This window comes from Tinamus guttatus, unplaced genomic scaffold, assembly GCF_059628265.1.
Source record: "Tinamus guttatus ecotype Peru unplaced genomic scaffold, ASM5962826v1 Tinamus_guttatus_pri_ptg000038l, whole genome shotgun sequence".
Lineage (NCBI taxonomy): Eukaryota > Metazoa > Chordata > Aves > Tinamiformes > Tinamidae > Tinamus > Tinamus guttatus.
In genome coordinates, this window is record NW_028288572.1 from 1,713,218 (window position 1) to 1,732,834 (window position 19,617).

The 19,617-nt window shown below is 40.2% G+C and overlaps 1 protein-coding gene across 1 annotated transcript in view; it reads left to right on the plus strand.

Annotated features, from left to right (window-relative positions):
- The window catches only part of COL22A1 (collagen type XXII alpha 1 chain), a 187,385-nt gene that overhangs the window by 153,734 nt on the left and 14,034 nt on the right, over positions 1 to 19,617 (plus strand). Inside the window, exons 43-54 of the mRNA XM_088535206.1 lie at positions 4,705 to 4,749; positions 5,217 to 5,264; positions 7,016 to 7,129; positions 8,589 to 8,642; positions 10,822 to 10,875; positions 11,671 to 11,724; positions 13,296 to 13,349; positions 14,554 to 14,607; positions 16,834 to 16,887; positions 17,845 to 17,898; positions 18,501 to 18,545; positions 19,549 to 19,602. Coding sequence (XP_088391332.1) covers positions 4,705 to 4,749; positions 5,217 to 5,264; positions 7,016 to 7,129; positions 8,589 to 8,642; positions 10,822 to 10,875; positions 11,671 to 11,724; positions 13,296 to 13,349; positions 14,554 to 14,607; positions 16,834 to 16,887; positions 17,845 to 17,898; positions 18,501 to 18,545; positions 19,549 to 19,602 — 684 coding nt within the window. The remainder of the gene's footprint in view (positions 1 to 4,704; positions 4,750 to 5,216; positions 5,265 to 7,015; positions 7,130 to 8,588; positions 8,643 to 10,821; positions 10,876 to 11,670; positions 11,725 to 13,295; positions 13,350 to 14,553; positions 14,608 to 16,833; positions 16,888 to 17,844; positions 17,899 to 18,500; positions 18,546 to 19,548; positions 19,603 to 19,617) is intronic.

Sequence of the window (19,617 nt, forward strand, 5' to 3'; positions counted from 1 at the left end):
TAAATAGGAGATAGAATAGAGGGGTTTATTATAAGTCTACTGTGTGAGGAAACTGGCTTTTCTGAATTTCTTCTGTCTCTACTCAGATCTACATTCATTGGTCAGCTTTTGGAGAAGCGGTATCACTGTTTTTAAATCTTTACTTTCCCACACAGAAAGTTACTCTAACATTACCATTTATTATGGTACTTATAAAACACATTCCATTACACTAACTATTTTGACTGCACTCCATATGTCTTTTAGAAGCTCTCTGTATTCTGACCAGTTACCTGAGAAGTGATTCTACCTGTGTTTCAGGTTATGTAAATAGAACTACACATACCTCAGGGCATATTTTAATGTTTCTTGATAAAACAACAGAGCTACCTAGTTTGACAAAATCATGCATTTGCAATTTTTTGATCTCCGCTTTCGTTTATGATGAGTACAAAGTATTTCGGGTTTTTCTTTTGCATTCTTCTACATCCACGTAGCATTCCTGTACTATTTGAGTCATATCCACTTTTGCACCCTGCTGTGTCTAAATAGTGTGTTTCATGAGTTAGAGAAAGCTCTCATTTGAAATGCTAGTATTAACTTGCACTGTAATTTCCAAGCTAATCAGTTGCAATAGCCTTAGTGACTTTCCTCAATGTCTTGTCTTTTGCTGTGGCCTGTACTAGTGTATTCCATGTTTTTTTTTTTTCCTGAGACTACATAGTTTTTTTAAGTCATATTTATGTACATCAGGTCACTGCATTATTTTTCCCGATTGCACACTCATGAGATGCTCTTGAAAGTGTGTCTGCTATAAGCTATGATTTTCCCTGATGCTGTCAAATCAGAGTTGCAGCTACATTTCCAGAGGCGGAATATCGAATACTTGGGTTTGACCAGAGTAATTTTATTTAAGTCAACGGATGAGTTTTTGTTTGCATGCATCCCAGCCTCTTTCTGTTGCCCTAGAAGCATGTACCATGATTCTTTTTTTGTTTGTTTTTTGCAGTAGTGCCAGATCACCTTTTGAAACATCGATTGGTAGTTTGATCAAATGTTAAAGACACAGGATAGTATTTTGTTTTATTAAACTTTAGATTTTGAAATTGCTTTCTTAGGTTCTCAGTACAGTTGTGTATGTTTGGCTTTTTTCTAGCATGAGGTTTGTTTTTTATTTCTATGAACTGCCCCACAAAATTCATTATATCAGTCATTTGCTAGAGGCTCTCTTCTTCTGGGGTAAAACAAAGAACTGAATCTGCTACCATCTTTTTCTTTTCCATCTTTCTCCCATGTGTAAATATTTTCATGTCTGTAAGTTGGCATATTGTCTAATTAGCTGAATTCCCACTTTCTAAAGCCTAACAAATACCTTCTTTGTGCTTTTGTATGGTCTTTCTACTGTTTTTCTTTGTAGCAAGTCTACTTCGCTCCCCAACAGGGCTATTATATATCATTTCTGCTTTCATGCCCTTGGTTCCTTCAACTATTTATTGAACTTTCCTGTGAGGGGAAAAAATCAAAACTCATTTCAAGATGGCAATATTTCCTGTATTGAGTATTAAAAAAGTGTAGCCTTTAGTGCCTTCTTTGGAGAAATTGCCCAGATCCATATCATGCTCTGAGAGCTGCAAAAAATAATTCAACTTATTTCTCTGAAAGTATCCATACTCCTCTCCTTGTCTGCAGGAGGAGAAAATGTTTTAAAATGCCTACCTAGTTCCTTTAAAATACAGTCTCACTAAGACATTCTCTTGTCCTACTGTTATTTAATAGAATCTTTCTGTTTTTTGATTATGCTAATCATAATTAACATAAACATTGAATTAATTAATTTAAAAATTATGTTAATTATTTTGGTAATTAAGTTCTAGTATTCCTAGGAAGGTAATCTCATCCTGCATTTATTTTTATAATTGTGAAAGCTTTGTGGATACATACATTAGTGCCTTTGGGTCTGAAAAGTAGAGTTTTCTGTTGCATGGTGAGTTTATTCATCTAGTTAGAGAGTCAAAACCAATGAGCCTTTGTGTTTGCTTTGAAGTTCATACACCACAAATCAAAGCACAGTTACCAAACCTCGTGTTGGCTTTTTGTTCCTGCAAACTATAACCTGCTTAAGCTGTTGCATTTTTTATGTAATTGCCAGTCTTTTAATAGTACTTCACTTTTATAAGTCTTCAATTTTACTAGCTTGTGTGTCTGGCTTCCTTATAAGCATTTTCTTTTATTTTCAAATCCATTATTTATCTGAGCACTGCTGTGTGGTTGGTCACATGCAAATTCCGTCAGTGTCCAGGTTGAAGCCGTTCCTGTGTGTCAGATTTTGCAAACGCATTGAGTATTCTGGATTCTGTTCATCATACCTCTTCATCTCTAACTTCTTTTCCCCACACTGATGCACTGCAACAGTCTTCCTATTTGATGTTCCCCTTTATCTCAGCTCCTGTTGGCTCTAAAACTCAACTGTTTTTCAGGAGTTTATGAGGTTTCTGAATGATGGTCGTTAGTTTGGTCTGTGCATCAACAGCTCTTCTCTCCAGTGCCATGCAGTTTTTAGTGCAGATGCTTTATTTATTTTTTCTGTCCTTCTCCATTTCCCTCTCATGCTATTCAGCCTGTCAGATGCACTTACACCCTGCCTTCCTTCTAGTGTTTTCGTTCTGCTCTGAGATGTATGCAGCTTGGCAATAGCCAAGAGTGATTTTTTTTTTTTTTTTAATTCTGGGCCTCTGTATTCCAGCAGTCCCTCCTCTGCTTTGGACTCTGTTTCTGATTGCTGCCTGCTCTCTGATAATGCAACATGCCACAGTGCCATCGTTCCACACCTGATTTATTAAACTTGTATCAGACAGGAATTCTTCAAAGGATGTTTTCCTCCTGCACTCTTGTATCTTTCAACCATTTGACTTTTCCAGGATACCCAGTGTTTTTCAGGTTCATCAGCCACGGCACATAGCTTTATTTCTCAGCTTGGCTTATTTGCCTCTGTTAAAGACACCACCAGCTCCACATCACACAGTGTTCATGCAGATAGCTCTATCTCCTTTAGTCTCAAATAGTTCTGTTGGCACACAGATATCTAAGCCATGCTTAAATATTTCTCAGGATTTCAGTTTTGGATGATGTCGTTGTCTTCTTTTCTCATGTCCCTTCCTTCTTTAAATAAATCCACTTTAAATATTCAAATTCGAACCATACTTCCATATCATGCTTCAGATCCCTAAGCAAAAGAACTGTAAGCAAGCTCTAGAGTAAAAATAGTTTATTTATAGCTATGGGAAAGACACTTCTGAATTGGTTTTTCTGTGATTGGGAACATATCACAGTCTTCTAACGCATTGCTGCTCTGTAGAAGCATCAAAACTAAAAACAGCTGCAAAGTTTTATCAAAACACCTCAGTTTCTCCAAAAGACGATTGTAAAGAGTTATAAATGGAGAATCTCATTCAGATCTTACTTTCTTATGATTCTCACCTGTGGTTTAGTTCCTCGGGAGACAGGAGTTTCATCCATGGACTTTCAATAATGCTTCAGTTCCACTTTAGCTCCACTGCAGTTCCTGTCCATCAAGTAGAAGGCTTGTTGTTCACTTAGAAATGTTTAATGTGGACATAGCAAGAGAACCCTCAAACTAGTTTCAGATTTTCTGTCTTGTGGCAAGATGTATGGAATGTAAGTTGGAAGTGAGATGCAAAGAATTTTACATTAGTCCTGTATTTCTAATTGTGGTGTGACAGGTTTTCTGGACTGTGCCTGTAGGCACACTCAGTGCATTTAAGTCATTAATTCTCTGTGTGGCCTAGAAACTCCCTATCTAGTTGTCTGAGTAGATAACATGTAGGACTGATGGGCGAGTGGATATAAACTTGAGACAAGGTGATTGACAGAACTCTCAGCCTGCTTCCCAGCAAAATATCCGACTAATTCTGAAAGGTGGAAATTTTGGACAATCTCAGAATTTCCCCTGAGGAGACCTTGCTGAGCTTAGTCTAATTGAGAGACGCTACTTATATGGTTCAAAGTGTTGACTAGCATCCTGAGCAGCGAATCTCCTTGCCCTGGAGGCTTCCCCAGCTGGTTCCTGCCACATTATTGATCAGACTAAAAACAAATAAGAAGTGTTTTTTTTTTTTTTTAAAAAAAAGAAACGAAACCTTCCATAGAGATAAAAATGGTGATTTAGAACATGTATGTCCTCTGTACCACGTGCTCTAGGTATCCCTGCATGAGCATGGGGATTGGACTAGATCATCTCCAGAGGTCCCTGCAAACCTTAACCATTCTGTGATTCTGTGAAATCAGTAAAGAAGTTACAGAAGTGGTTCATGGTCTCAAAAACATGAAATAGATAGTTATGAAAGGACGTATTTCATATGTAGCTTAAGATAATCAATAGCAATGAATGATGCATGTGCTGGAATAGTCAGATACCATGAGCCAGCTGGATATAAGAATTCAGCAGAGACTTGTTTTGTGACTGATTCTGTAGATAAGTAAGATTCAAAAGGGAGAAATTAAGAAATGTCAAAGTAATGAGAGGGTCCCTTTTAATGATGCCGGTAATTTGAAGGAGTTAATTGCTGCATGCAAAAACCTGTGGAAGTGATCTCAGTGACAGAAAGCAGGAATGTGTGGTAGTCCAGAGCAGTCAACAGTGTGTGAGAGCAGTCAGGGTACTATTGTATAATAATCTCACAGATTTTTATTTCTATTGATCTGTAGGGTCTTCCTGGAAATCCAGGGGAAAGGGGACCTCCTGGAAAACCAGTATGTGATTTCATTTCTCTGTTACATCTTCAAATACTGTTTTTCAGCTGTGCTTCTGTTTTTCCTTTTATCTCAGTTCCTACCTCACCTCTGGAAAGCAGTTCAATACATTTTCCCCGCTGTTCTTCTAGACAGAGCAGCTGGGAAAACAATAAGAACCTATAAGGGGTTATGGTAAAAATGCCTGTGATACTTCTGGATCAGTATGAAAATAATTGAATGCCTGCATAAAAAACAACACTTTAACGGCAAATTCTTAGCGCTAGTCTGGAGTATTCTCTGCAGGAACTGCATTTCCTGTATATGAAAACTTCAGTTCATCTCAGGTATGATATTGCATATTTATAATGCAAGAGGGTTCAAAGTTGGACAGTGCAAGAAAAAAGCAAGTATCAGTCCATAGGAAATTTTCTCATATTTTGATGCCTTTTAATATTGCCTCATATAATAGTTTTCTCATTCTGCAGGGTTCCTCTCCCCTGCTCTCTCCAGAGGACATCAATCTCTTGGTGAAGGTAATCAACTTTAGGGAATGGCCGTGGATTTTACTTGTATAATTGATTCAAACCTGACTAATAGTCTATGGCGTGAAAGTGTCTAAGATACAAGTGCAAAGATACCTCTCTGCCAGACCATGAAGCTTGCAGATCTCCTTTCTGCACTCCTCTCAGCATGTTGGAGCATGTGCTGGAGATGAAATTCAAAAGCCCTCTGACAGTCCCAAGGGGCAGTACATCCTACAAGGATCCTTTAGAGCATGGTGTTTGATTTATATATATATATATATATATTAAAAAAAAGCTCTGAGACTTTTTAAGGTCATTTTGAGTCAGTATTTGATAGGTGGATGGCTGCTGGCTATAAATCTGTACAGATTTTCATGGACTGAGTTGGGAGATTTTTAAGCAGTATTGAGACATGGCAAGAAATCCTTTCTTATTGATTAAAAGAAGCTACGTAATTACTTTTTTAAACCAGTCTCATTAACAAAAGGAGCAATTTAGGATTGCTACTGTGAAATGTTTTCATGCAGAGCTGCCTTTCTCAAACCACCAACTATTATTCCAAAGTTTACTCTATTGTACTGTTTGGGACTTGTTTGGGATTTGGACTGTAAAAAACACTAGTTCTTGAGTGAAGTTTGATGTTCCTTTCCCATCTTCCTTTGTTTATAAAATTACATTCATACACTCTATTTTTTGTTTATTTTATTTTATTTTATTTTATTTTATTTTATTTTATTTTATTTTATTTTATTTTATTTTTTTACTTCATGCTTGATACAGCTCTAAGGACAGCAGCACTTTGAGCCCAGGTGATGTTAGGGTTCTGTTGCTCTGGGTGTCTTACAAGCATGTTATAAAGTAGCAACTCTACCCTGAAGAACATATACGTTAAATACGTAAAGATGCTCAGAAAGGTAGTTATCTCATTGTTTTAAAATAGAACATTGCCAGAGCTGGAATTTGGACCCAGATCTCTGAACAACCATTCTGGTCATCTGGTGACTGGGCTATTCTGTCCTTTATAAGCAGGGCTCACCCCCCTTGCTGAAGGGAGTCTATCTTTGAAATAGAAATGTCATACTTTTCTTTATTTTTCTATTTTTTGAGATCAGTAGAAATGTAAAAAGTAATACACCAAGACGATGCTTCAACGAGTATTTTGAAGCGGGAGGTTGTAATTCTCCATGACAGAATGTGACTAGGACATGAAGATATTTGCTTTTCGTAATCTCCAAGCTCTCCAACATGCTAGTTGATGAATGAAGTTTCCTTTCCAAAACACCTAGTCAGACATTGTGCTGTACCTGGGTGTTCCTTAACAGTCTGCCCCCTATGCTATAACTAAACTTTTTCACACAGTTGTGACAGTTTTCTACAGCTTCAAGTAGACTTGAAGCCTTGCATCTTTGCAACAGAGTTTTTCTTGGTAGTATTGGTTTTTGGCTGTCCGATCTCCCCATTAGGAAAAGCTTTTCCCTTGTTTCTTGATCCTGGATGATGACACAGGAGTTGTCCAACACATCTGGTAAGAAATTCCCCTTGGGCGTCTGTGTGAACTCAGAGCTGACCTTTGCTGTGTTCCATGCTGCAGTTCTACAAGTCAAAGTAACCCACATGCCCCTCAGCATGGTTGAAATGCAAAGGCCTGTAGGCTGTGCTTCTAGCACCACACTGCTATATTCATCTTGGGGTCTGCAGGGCCTGTAAGAGGCCCCCAGTCTGTTGTTCATTTAGTTCTCAATGTTACTTTTCCTTCCTAGGATGTGTGCAGTGACTGTCCCCCTGGTCCTCCAGGACTACCCGGCATTCCAGGTTTCAAAGGTGATAAAGGTCTCCGAGGACCACCAGGTAGAGATGGCCAGGATGGCAAAATGGTAAGAGAGCTAGAAAGAGTGGCCATTCCTTGGATGCATTCTAACTTGTTTTTTTTTTATATTTCCACCTGATTGCTTTCTTTTGCAACAGCAATGTGCTGAATACTTTACAGATGACTGTGGGTCAATGGGCTGGATATCAGCTTTTGGTAGGGTAGCTTTTGGTAGTATAAATATCCTGGCACACTTTGCCTGTGCCAGAAATTTTTCAATGATGCTTCCTGTTCAGAAGAAGGAATAGTGGATGTGTTTGAGGAAGAAGAGAGAGTGGTGACTGAAGAGCAAGTGGAGTGCACTCCTGAAAGCTCAGTGATCATTGTATGGATTTTCTGTTGACTACAAGGATGCCTGAGGGGAAGAGTTAGGAATGACTGCTGTTTCAATGGCACAAATTTTTCAGAGGGCTTGAAAAGAAGGAAGGGGGATCACTTCTTAATAAGTGATGCACAGCAAAATTAATCTCTTAAACTTTTTTTGTAGGTCATGAGGACTGGGGGAGAGGAAAAGTGCTGAGTTTCTACTATCCAGAGATCCTTTATTATTCACATTCCTAGCAGTCTTTTTTTTTATTTTTTTCCTGTCCTTGATCCTTGTGGATCTCTCTTCCTTTCTAAATTCAGCTCTCTTAAGTGGATAAAAGTGAACGAAGAAGCCTATGATGTGACTGACAATTTGGCCAGTCTATCCATGATTGTTCTGTGCATTCTTGCTCACTTGTTGTCCATGAATTGCAGTTATTGTGAGAAATATCTCGAGTGTTTTTTTTTTCTTTATCCTAGAATACTTAGATATGGGTTTTAGTGGGTTTTTAGATACCTTAATACTTTGTGAATCTAGGTTGACAACTCTGATATAAAAATCCTGTCTTTTGGGAAGAGAAAACAGAAGCTAAGGTAGGAAGTGAGGGATGCCACATCCCACTTGAACTGCAGGGAGAAATTTGGAAGAGGAAAATACAGTGACTATTCTTGTTCCAGGAAACCCATCGCTTCTGTAAAAATCCTGAAAGAGAATGTTACTACTCCAAGTAATCGGGATCTTGATGACTGTACTGTGCTGTACTGTGCTGGCCTCAGTAAGGTCACTTCGACGGTCATTCAGAAGGGGCAGTCCTATAGACTGAATCCTTTCATGACACACTGCTTATGGTTCCCCTCTAAATGTTTTGTTTCCAAGTAACCAGGGCTGGAAATGACAAAGACTTTTCCTAAGGGTTAGCCCATTTGGGAAAGACCCACTGCATATTTAGGAGTGCGTAAGGTTGTGCTGATGAGCCTGTCTGATGCCATATAGAAGAGGACTATATCCCACCAACACAGTGTGTGCTGGAGCATGAAGCAGTTCGTGATACTGAACCCTTTCAACTGCATGGTTCTAGCTGTGAGGGATCATTGCTGACTTTCTCTCCGTTTCTGATCAGCAGGAAACTAGAATTTACCTCTACCTCTCTGTATTACAGGGGATTGCTGGTCCCAGAGGTCCTGCAGGCCTACCTGGACTGGATGGTGCAAAGGTTGGTTGTTTTTTCCCCTGTTGCCTAACCAAAATGTTCTTGTGATTAGTTAGCGCATTGGAGAAGCAGGATCTTGGTGGCATCCATCCTTCTGTAAGGGATAGGTCTTGCCTGTTAGCTAGACTCCTTTACTGGAGTGAAATTTTGTCACAGGCGCTTAGAACTGCACAGCTTCCCATATGGATGATGTTTCAGTTAAATAGTTAAATTCAGTCTTTTCTCATACCATCCCTCTATTCACAAAAACTTAGATGAGCTTGATTCTTGATGATGAAATTCATTCCTTTTTTTTTGTTTTTTTTGAGAGAGAGAGCTAAAGACTTTAGGGTAAGTTTCATTTTAATCAGGTGAGGAAGAAATTAAAGCCTCAGCAGTAGCAACTCTGCATGCCCCCCTCCTTTTTGAATGCTGTATGCTTGAATCACTTTAAATTAAAGGTGATGCAGTGGACTGCTGGGTTCCAAACACCTGCCACAGTTGCTTTATCTGCAGGCTCCAAATGTTCATTGAAACATGCTATAGGAAGAACAGCTAATTTCAGCTGCATGCCTCTGCTTCACAAACTCAAGCTTGCTATGTCTGAAGGATTTTAATAACGTAACATTTCAAGGTTTTTCCATGAGTAACTCTGTCATCAGTCTGTTCAGAATGGCAGTGCTTGCTTACAGTGAAAACCTTTACAACTTCCTAATGTGAAATGAATCAAACCTGATCAATGGAGGGAGAGATAAGGTGTGTTCATCCTAGAGCACAGATAGTTTTTCCCCAGACTTGCCTTCATTCTGACTTACTGTCTAAAACAACATGTACTATTTCAATATCCTTGTATTTGTACCTACTAGTATGTATAACAAGTTATTTCAGATTGAGAAATTAATTTTACACCTTGCAATTAAAGATATGGGAGTCGGGGGGCAGAAGCAGAGTCTCGAAAGTAAATATAGGTTGATCAAATGAGAGTGTGCTCTGGGACAAAATTTGGAAAATAACTAGTAACCCATAGCTACAATATCAGGTAGAAATCCTAAGCAGAATTTCTGAGCTATACCTCATCTTCTGATGCATTCTTATGTAGTAAGGAGCAGGTGGAGAGCTGGGTAGCAAGAATGAATATTTAGCTTAAATAGCATCACTTTTAAAGTGGCATGTGAATACTATTAAATAATAGTTTAAAAATGAGTAAACATGAAATCACATTTTGAAATATTAAGAGCACTTATTCTAAAACCTCTCCAAAGTTGCAAACACAAAGACAGTGCTCCTGTTTGATTATATATGCAGGATCCTAAGGGATGAAAGACACAGAGAGTTCTATTCTTTTGAAAATGCTGTATGGTCCCTAGCACTACCATAAAAACTGGTATTAGGCACCATTCCGAAGTGTAGCAGTGGAACTGCAGATCCTTGCTCTAGCTGCATGACCAATTTCTTTCCTTCTAGTAAAATGAATTGTGCCTCTTTTATTTGATAAATAGCGTCTCTTCTTTCCTCACTTGTCTCCCAGGTCTCCTCCAATGAACCAAAGTATCATTTACATAGTCAGTATTATGCATTAATGTCCTGTGCATTGCTCAGGTCATAATTTGCTCCCCATCATCTTGATATTTTTTTTTTTGCTGTAAGATTTAGCTGTAAGATTGCTATTTCTAAGTTTAATACAAGCATTTACATACCAGTTAGTTGTCTCCTTTCTGTTGCTGCTAGTAGAGAGAGGGAGAGAAGGGCACTTTGTTGGTATGAATTTTATGACTGAACCTTGAAATGCCTTTGTTGTCCCTAAAGGGAGAGGGTATTACTAGCTCATTCTATAAATGTATATCTGCACTAGTCTGGATAATTCCTTACCAAAGAGACCCATTTAGTTCAATGCCAAACAATCTGTGCATTTTTAAGGATTTGTAGGTCCTCTTTATGTCCAGGAGACCACAATATTAAAAAAAAAAAATACCCCCATCTCCTCCATAAATGTATACTTGTCAAAGACCATTTTTTCCGTGTATCTGGGCTCTAAAATCAGTAGTGAAAGTGTAGGGAAGAATTTAAGAGAAGGGCAAGCAGGATTCAGTCCTAACTTCTGTGTTTGACGCTCAAGTGTCCGAGTGCTTACAAGATGGTTAAAAGTATGATGCAATACTGGATATATGTGACTTTCAATGGATTTTTTTGTTGTTGTTACCAGGGTGCTAAAGGAGACCGTGGTACAACTGGGGATGCGGGAGAAAAAGGAGAGCAGGTAAAGAGTGCACTTTCCAACAGTGCAGTGACTGTGATTCTTCATGAGAAACTGCCATGGTGTTGGTAGAAGAGTCCCATTTCCAGAGGCAGAGCAAGAAAATAGGAGGTCTTCACTGTTCTAAGCCTCAGATGCCTATGCAGATGGGAATACAGGCTCTCCAGGCTCCTCAGGCTCTCCATTTCCTGCAAGGCTTGTCTCTGTCGTGTGTTGGGGGAGTCCCAGATGATGCTTCCTCATTTTTAGATTGAGTGCATCCAGTTCTCTACGTTGCCCAGCCTGCAGTCTTCCCCTGCTAATGTGTAGATGAGAACCAGAAGGTGAATCTTTAATGGGAAAGGCTAGTGTTTCTATTAGTCCTGGAAGATGAGTGCAAGGAGGGTCTGTTTTAGGAGGAACTGAGATGCCAAAAGGAGGAGGACTGTCTAATCAGAGTAAGCGTTGGGCTTAATTGTGTCAAGGGCTAAGCCAATAATTCAGGGTGCAAGCCAGTATCTAGACTGAGATTTGTAAGATATTTTAAACAGCTTCTGTTTTTCTCCCTGATCTCCTACCTTATCTAATTCACAATGTTTATTCTCAGCTCCTGTTAGCATACAGCATACACAGTAAAAAAGTACACTGTAAATGTTGCAAAATGCATGCTTTCAAAACCAAGGCTTTACTTTAAAAACGTAGTATCTCTTTATAACCAGCTGTCTTGATATTGTCTTATTTTGATGTTACCACACAATTTTAGTTCTGCTAAATAAGTGAATAGTGCATAAAAAAACATAATACATGTTCATTTTTCAGGGCCATCCTGGAATGCCAGGCTTCTCAGGACCTCCTGGAAATCCTGGTCCACCTGTAAGTTCCTCTGGTATAAAGCAGGTGCTCCTATATTTTCGTTACTAATAAATGTTGTTGCAAGCTCCATATGGCAGAAAGGGTCATTCCCACCTGTCTGTAAATCACATTTGCATTTTTCAGTGGGTTCCTAATGGTCCTGTGAGTGTCATAGAATTCCCCACTAATGGTAATTGCTATTTAATACATCAGCCACTTTGCACTTATTGCTTCATCTCACTCTGTAAATCGATGTTAAGTTTCAGTGTATCTCTTTATATAAGACAATGATCATGAAAGCGCTTCCACAGAGACTTCTTTGTAGCATGTGTTTCCTTATCCAGAATAAGTAATCAGTCTGTAACTGGCAGATAAAACTGTGTTGCTTAGTTCTCAGTTAAGATACAATAGTGTTAGACTGGATTATCTCTAGTTTTCATAAGCTGTGGGTTACTTCTGAATGAGGAATCCTTTCCCGTGTATGCCTCTGCATCATGGTCTTTCTCATTCCACATACTCTCTCTACAAGTATAGTTATGATTCTTTTATTTCAAAAAGCATAATGCTCGTGTGATGTTGCAGAAGCAAGGTTAAAGTAAGTGGCTGTCCTGCCCATGGTGTCACCACTTACATCCTCCAAGAGCTGTGACTTTTCGTTAAAGAAGGTCTTTTCAATCTCCTTTGCCCACCGTCATCACTTCTTGAACTCCAGCTTCCAGTACAGTTTGGCTGTGTTCTTCTGTGGGTGCACACCCTTCATCTCTTCTGGGGATCCACACAATCTCTTCAAAGCAGAATTTGCATTCCATTGACTAAACAATTGGAGGAACCAAAAAAGAGGTTTGGATAAAAAATCTATTTTCAGATGTAGCGGTGCCTAAAGATTGTTGAATGCTTTGCTGCTGGGACAACACTTAGTCCTGTTTTGCGGGTCATTTGCTTTCCTGCAGTCTTTTCTTGAGAATTGTTATTTTAGGAGAAAATGGCAATAAAAACAAGTCTACTACCACAGCCATATTATTATTCCAGGAGGATTAAACCCCTTTAAAAAAAAACAAGTCTACTACCACAGCCATATTATTATTCCAGGAGGATTAAACCCCTTTAAAAATGTCCCGTGAGACCCTCTGAATGTACTCATGTTGAAAAGAAATGAGCAAAATGGATCCTGACAAAAGAGAGCAAAATGTCGTATTCCTTTAGATTTTTTTTTCTGCAGCTTTTGCTGTGACTTTTCCCTCCATCTGCATTGACTCGTGATTCCAGGAGTTTGCCTTCCACAGAATATGGTTCAAACTGCTCCTATCATTTCTGTTCTTCAGAGTTATTTTTGTGACAAGATTGGCTTTTTCCTAATCATCCCCTATTTTCAGAAGGGAGGGCCAGGACCGATCTCAAATATTTGACTATTTCTGGCTTTGGAGACTGATTGTATGCAGAGATTGGCACTGCTTTTCTGTGATGAACGAAGGAATGAATGCTAAAATGAGTAAATGAGGGAAAACTTTAGTGTTGCCATCTGTGGCAGTGAGAGCATTGACAAATGTACAAAATATATCAATCACGCATTGTTTCTGCTTTATTTTATTTAGGGACCAGATGGGGCACCTGGACCAATTGGACCAGCAGGAAATCCAGGAGATATAGTAAGCTATGGATTATGTGTTCAATCACTACCTTTAACTAGCTTTACTCCTGTAAAGTAGAGCTGAGCTGGAACCATTGTCATGTCGTCTGAAGGCTTCAACCTGAAGTAATTCCACACCTGCACCCACACAAATAACTGCGGATTGCTTTGTTCTTGCAGTTGCATTTACTCACACAAAGGAACTCCAAATTAGCCAAAACTAAATCCAGTTTATGAGACTTCTTCTGAACACCCTGGGCCCGCTCTCTAAAGAGCCTTTTGTACCTCTTTTCCGTCCAGTAAATTGCCTGCAGCAGTGAATCAGAACACATGCTTGCCATTTGTCAGATCATTGCAGATTGACAGTCTGTAGCTGGGAGAAGAGCAGGAGGCTGCATGCATGTGTATTAGCACATTAAAAGATGCCTCCAATTTTTCTCTGGCAGTAAGGACAAGTTTGTGGCCTGCCTTTATTAAAGTCTTTTAGTTTCTAGAGCAAGATGGCTACATCTGAAAGGATGTAGTCATTATTGCTATATATGTATTGCTATATATATGTAGATATTAGGATGCTTCATGATCCATGCTGTCACATGAACTGTGCCTGGGGATTGTCAAAACCCAACTTGAGACCTTTTGAAGGATGTCACAGCACAGACTGACCAAATTCCAGGGTCTAAAAACATTCCCTGGCACCACTGAAAATACCAGTACAGATGTAACCTTCAAGAAATCTATGAAGAATTTTGTACAGCTGATTTATTTGAAAGTTGTTTGGATGTTTTTTTATGGTAATGCACCAGAAAAGCCTGAAAGGGGCAGTTATTTTTTTTCTTAGCAGTGTCAGCTACGCATTTCTCATAATCTCTGTTTCAATATTTATAAAATACCGAACTTCTATTTCCTGACTAGATGGAAGAAATTAAGCACCCTGTATTAAATATAATTAAACTTTAGAGGAAGCTTCTCAGTGATTTTAGGAGCTTCTGTATTTAAAAGAGCATATAATTAATATCGGATGCTTCATGTAAAAAGAAAGATCTCCGGTTTAAATGGGAATGACTTCAGGGAAGTCTTGTACACTCTGTGATGCAGGGTGCAAGATCTGATTCTCACAGTGGTCTCTCTCTCTCTCTTTCTGAATACTAAATATGCTAAAACTTCATATGATAGAAGTGTATGAAGAACTTGTCTTACTTCTCATGTTTCCGGTTTCTTTTCAGGGTAAAGATGGCCCTCCAGGTCCACAGGGACCACCAGGAGTGCCTGGACTTCCAGTGAGTGCTAGTCAGCTTCTTCCCATACTAAACATTTTATGAACATGCAGGCATGTAAATCAAGCAGGTGACACTTGAAGGTGCTTTGAAAGATGTGTATGATAGTACTTGTAATGTTCACACTATAGTATTCTTTGTCTAGACCTGCGTGAATGCTGTGTTTGACTGCTTGAAAGCTAAATATTAATTACCAACATGAAATAGGTCTGTTCCTCATCTGTTTCCTCATTCTTTGGCAGAGAAACTTTCATGCAGAGCACAGAAGTCAAATAATACATCAAATCACACGGAATTGTTGGGATTGGCAAGGACCTCTGGAGATTCTCTGGTCCAAACGACCTGCTCAAAGTGCTGCTCATTTTGCCCAGGACCATGTCTAGTCAGGTTTTGAATATCTCCAATGATAGGAAACATACGTCACCCCCACAGTGACAAAGTATTCAACCACTCCCACAGTGACAAAAGTGTTTTCTATGTTCAAAGAGAATTCCCTGTGTTTCAGTTTGTTCCTGTTCCCTCTCATCCTGTGAGGAGTCTGGCCCCTGCCCTCTTCATCCTTCACTGTTCTCCTGAGCCTTTTCTTCCTCAGGATAAACAGTCTCAGCCTTGTCTCATATGAGACTTGGTTCACATTGTCCATGTCTCTTTTGTACACTCTTCTTTGAAGACATATCTCCCTTGTGCTGAATAGAGGAGAAGGATCACCACCCTCGAATCATAGAATCATGGAATGCTTAAGGTTGGAAGGCACTTCTAGAGATCATCCAGTCCAACCCTCCTGCACACGCAGGGTCACCTAGAGCACGTGGCACAGGACTGCGTCCAAGCGGGTTTGGAAGATCTCCAGAGAAGGAGACTCCACAACCTCTCTGGGCAGCCTGTTCCAGTGCTCTGTCACCCTCACTGTTAAGGATTTTTTCCTTAAGTTCCTGTGGAACTTTTGGTGCTTCAGTTTCTGGCCATTTCCTCTAGCACTGTTGGTGGCCACCACTGAAAAGAGGCCAGCACCATCCTCCTCACTGCCTCCCTTGAGGTACTAATAGACACTGCTCAGATCCCCTCTCAGCCCTCTCTTCTCCAGGCTGAACAGGCCCAGCTCCCTCAGCCTCTCCTCATAGGGCAGATGTTCCAGGCCCCTGATCATCCTTGTAGCCCTGTGCTGGACTCTCTCCAGCAGCTCCACATCCCTCTTGTACTGTGGAGCCCAGAACTGGTCACAATACTCCAGGTGTGGCCTCACCAGGGCTGAGCAGAGGGGCAAGATCACCTCCCTCGACCTGCTGGAGACGCTCTTCTTCATGCACCCCAGGATCCCATTGGCCTTCTTGGCCATGAGGGCACACTGCTGCCTCATGGTCAACCTGTCGTCCACCATGACACCCAGGTCCCTCTCTGCAGAGCTGATGATAGAAATGTTCAAACTGGTAGAAATGTCCTTTTAATGCAGCCGAGGTTATTGTTGGCTGCCTTTGCCACAGGGGCTCATGTTCAACATGGTGTCCACCAGTAGCCCCAGATCCTTCTCTGGAAAGCAGCTTTCCAGCTGCTTTGCCCTTAGCCTCTCTATACTGGTGCATGAGACTATTCCCCCCGGTGCAGGACACTGCACTTTCTTTTGGTGAACGTCGTGTAATTCCTTTCTGCCCATTTCTCCAGTCTGCCAAGGCCCCCTGACATAATAGCTCCCCTAAGAACTCCAAATGTAAGGGCACAGGAACTCTTAGGCAGAAATATTGTTTTCATGAAGAAGAATCTGCTGCTGAAATAATTCCTTTGCATTGGCTCCAGATGAAATGCGTCTTGGCAATAGAATCTGATTTCTTCTGCTACTACAATGTTTTGTTTTGTTTTGTTTTTATGCCTTAAGGGGATAAGGCCAGAGATACTTCTATTGTAAAGCAATCTAGCTCAATGGTATTATAATGATTTATACCAGCTAAGAATCTGTTTTTAGAATCCTATCTTTATAGTATTTTGGAGTGCTTGCCTTGCTGAAAAGGAGGTTCACTTTAGAGGTACCATATAGGAGGCAGTTTGTGCTAGCACAGTAGTGTGCCAAGGAGAGGCTTATGGCTGAGCCGTAGAAATAATGTAGATTTCTGAGGTCTGTGCAAACTCAAGTATCCCATGATAAAGCAGAGATGTCATTGTAAGACTGTAAGATTTCACATTGATAAAACATACTGATCCTTCTTATAGCCTCCATCTTTATACTTTGTTTTGCAGGGCATTGCTGGAAATGACGGCAAAGATGGCAAGCCAGGATCTCTTGGGGAACCGGTAATGTAATTTAAAGCTGTTTCACTCAGGCATTCAGAGCCTGCATCCAGTTATTGCTTTTGGAGCTGCCTATCTATGGACTCCTTAGGGGTCCAGGGAGTCTGTTTGCATGTTTTTTTTTTAACACTAGAAAGACTATATTGTTTTCAACGTTTTAGAGGATTCACACACTAGCAATCTTGAGAGGAAACTGTTCTTTTACTTTTACAGCTACCATAAATATTCTAAACCCTAGTGATTCCACTTTTACAGCTACCGTAAATACTCTAAAACATAGTGATTCCATTTTACAGCTACCATAAATATTGCAGAGACAGCAGGTTGTTTTGTACTACTAAATCCTTAATCCATTTTTTGGCCACTATAGGACTGTGCGATTAAAAATGTAGGGGCAGGATGTCTTCAAAGAAGACCCAACCTGGGATGCTCTGTAACTGTTTTGTTATCCAGGATCGAGTGTTTTATATTTGATTTTCTCTATTTAGTCTATACTCAGGTTTGTTGAAAGAAAAGTCTGAGTCATGAAGTTGCCTAGTTGAAGAGAAGTGCTAATAAACGGTCATGAAATGTAATTCCTTGCAAGTGTATTTGTTATAATAAGAATGTATTTTTGGAATCTGGTTTTGCCAACTTTTTTTAATGCGATTTGTCAAAATACAGCCTAAGAGTTGGTGGGTCTGTAAAATGCCAGGTCCCCAGTCATTAGGGAAACCAGTATGTGGAGCAGCAAGTCCAAAGACACAAGTGTTCTTTGAACTTCAAAGAGTATGTTCCCAGTAGTACTAGCAGAGGCACCCATGGGCATGTCTGTATTGCATTTCCAGGTATTGCTGGAAAAACCCTGGGCAATCATATTTCTCAGTACACTTATGCTGCATGTAAGGGGGAAGAGTGGAACGAATTTTATGTATCAAACTCCCATTGATATGTTTTTTTTTCTTCTACTTTTTCCTGTAGGGAAAACCTGGAGAACCAGGACTTCCTGGCCAGGAGGGTGCCAGAGGCTTGCCGGTAGGAGCTGTTCTACTTACCAAAAGATTCACTACAGAAATTCTTTTGTACTTTTGGCTTGGAAACTTTTGTTGGGCAGACAGATTGCTTTGCTGATATTTATGAGTAGCCAAGAGCTGTCTTGACTGAAAATCGTGATGGTATTGTGACTATGTGTAAATGATATGTTAAAAATACAGAAGTATTTTCAGATTCTTCACAATAAGGCTGACCTGGAGCAAGTGCTTTACCTATAAGATAAAGCACAAAAGCACGGCACCTTCTTTTACCAGAAGGTCACAGCTGTAATTCATGTGCTCTCTTATGTGTTCTCAGAACGAACAGGGACAGTGAAATCTAGGGCCAAATGATCTATGGACTGTTCACAGCAGGAATGTACGCACTGTGGTCTTGCAGCCTATGGAGCTATGGAACAGTCTGTCATATGTCTGGAACATAGCCCTTCCTTATCACTCCTTGGGACATGACAGCTCCATGGTGACCAGTTCCTTGTAATCTTAGGCAAAATTGGAAAGTTATTAACTGCACATTAAAGCTGAAGCTTTCTGAATGCTTCATGCATTGGGGTAATGGGGGATCATTGACTTCATTCTCTGTTATAGGGTTTCAAAGGACAGAGAGGAGATACAGGTCTCCCAGGTCCCCGGGTAAGTACCATGCCCTTTATGCACACAGGATGGTCTTTTGGAGAAATACTGTGTTGATTAAACAGTTGACTCTAGAGTCTTTTTGAAGCTGTAGAAAAAAATGATGACAGACCTATGTTTGACAATGCTGTTTCAACCACAATTCCATGGGCTGCACCCATGGCATAAAATCACAGCAGCCGTCTTCATTCGCTCTCCTGAAGTTCTGCTTGCAGGTAAGGCGAGGCAGTGGGTAGATCTGATTTCTTTGATGCGCACTTTGAGATAGCCCTTTGTAAAAACCACCTTGTTTGTGTACTACATCGCACTGGTACAACTGCTGAAGGGCAAGGTGAGGAACCCTCCTGCACTTATAGTGCCAGTATCAGATCTCCAAAAAAAGTCTTGTTAATGCAGAGTGTGTTCAGAGACAAAGCATACAGAAAAGAGACTAGAAATGCATCTAAGCCTTTGGCTTAGTTGCCTGTGAGTCATAAATCATAAAATTCAAGCTCTGCATGAGAAGTTGGGCTTCTTGCAGTCCTGAGTCTGCAGTGCAGCACAAAAAGGTTCCGTGGTGTACAAAGTGGAATACGAAACGGAATACAAAACTGAATGTCCTTTTGCGTAATTCTTTTTCTCCACAGGGAAAGAAAATGCTGCACTCACAGGAGCTTAGCTGAGAAATCCAGTGCTGGATTTGCTTATCTCTTTCTCATTAAAAGAGTTTTTGCATCATGAGTACGTTGGTGATTTTCAATCACTGTATTAGCGGTGGCTAATATACTGCTGGAAAGTGCTGCACTACCTTGTGCATCACTTGCAGAAGATGTTCCTGAGTTATTTTCATAAGCCGTGTATCCTGTCTAGTACGAGGTTCCTCTTGGCCTTAAAAAGGCCTCACACCTCCACAGAGTTATGAGCTTCAGTCCAATATTTCTGAAGCTCCACACCATTTGCAGTGATGTTACTGGTCTGTCATTGACCTTGAGTTGGTTTCTTCTTCCTTCTTGCTGAATTGCAGGGAGAGCCAGGTGCAGCAGGTCCTGCTGGGCGTGAGGGGCCACCTGGGAAGGATGTAAGTATATCACTT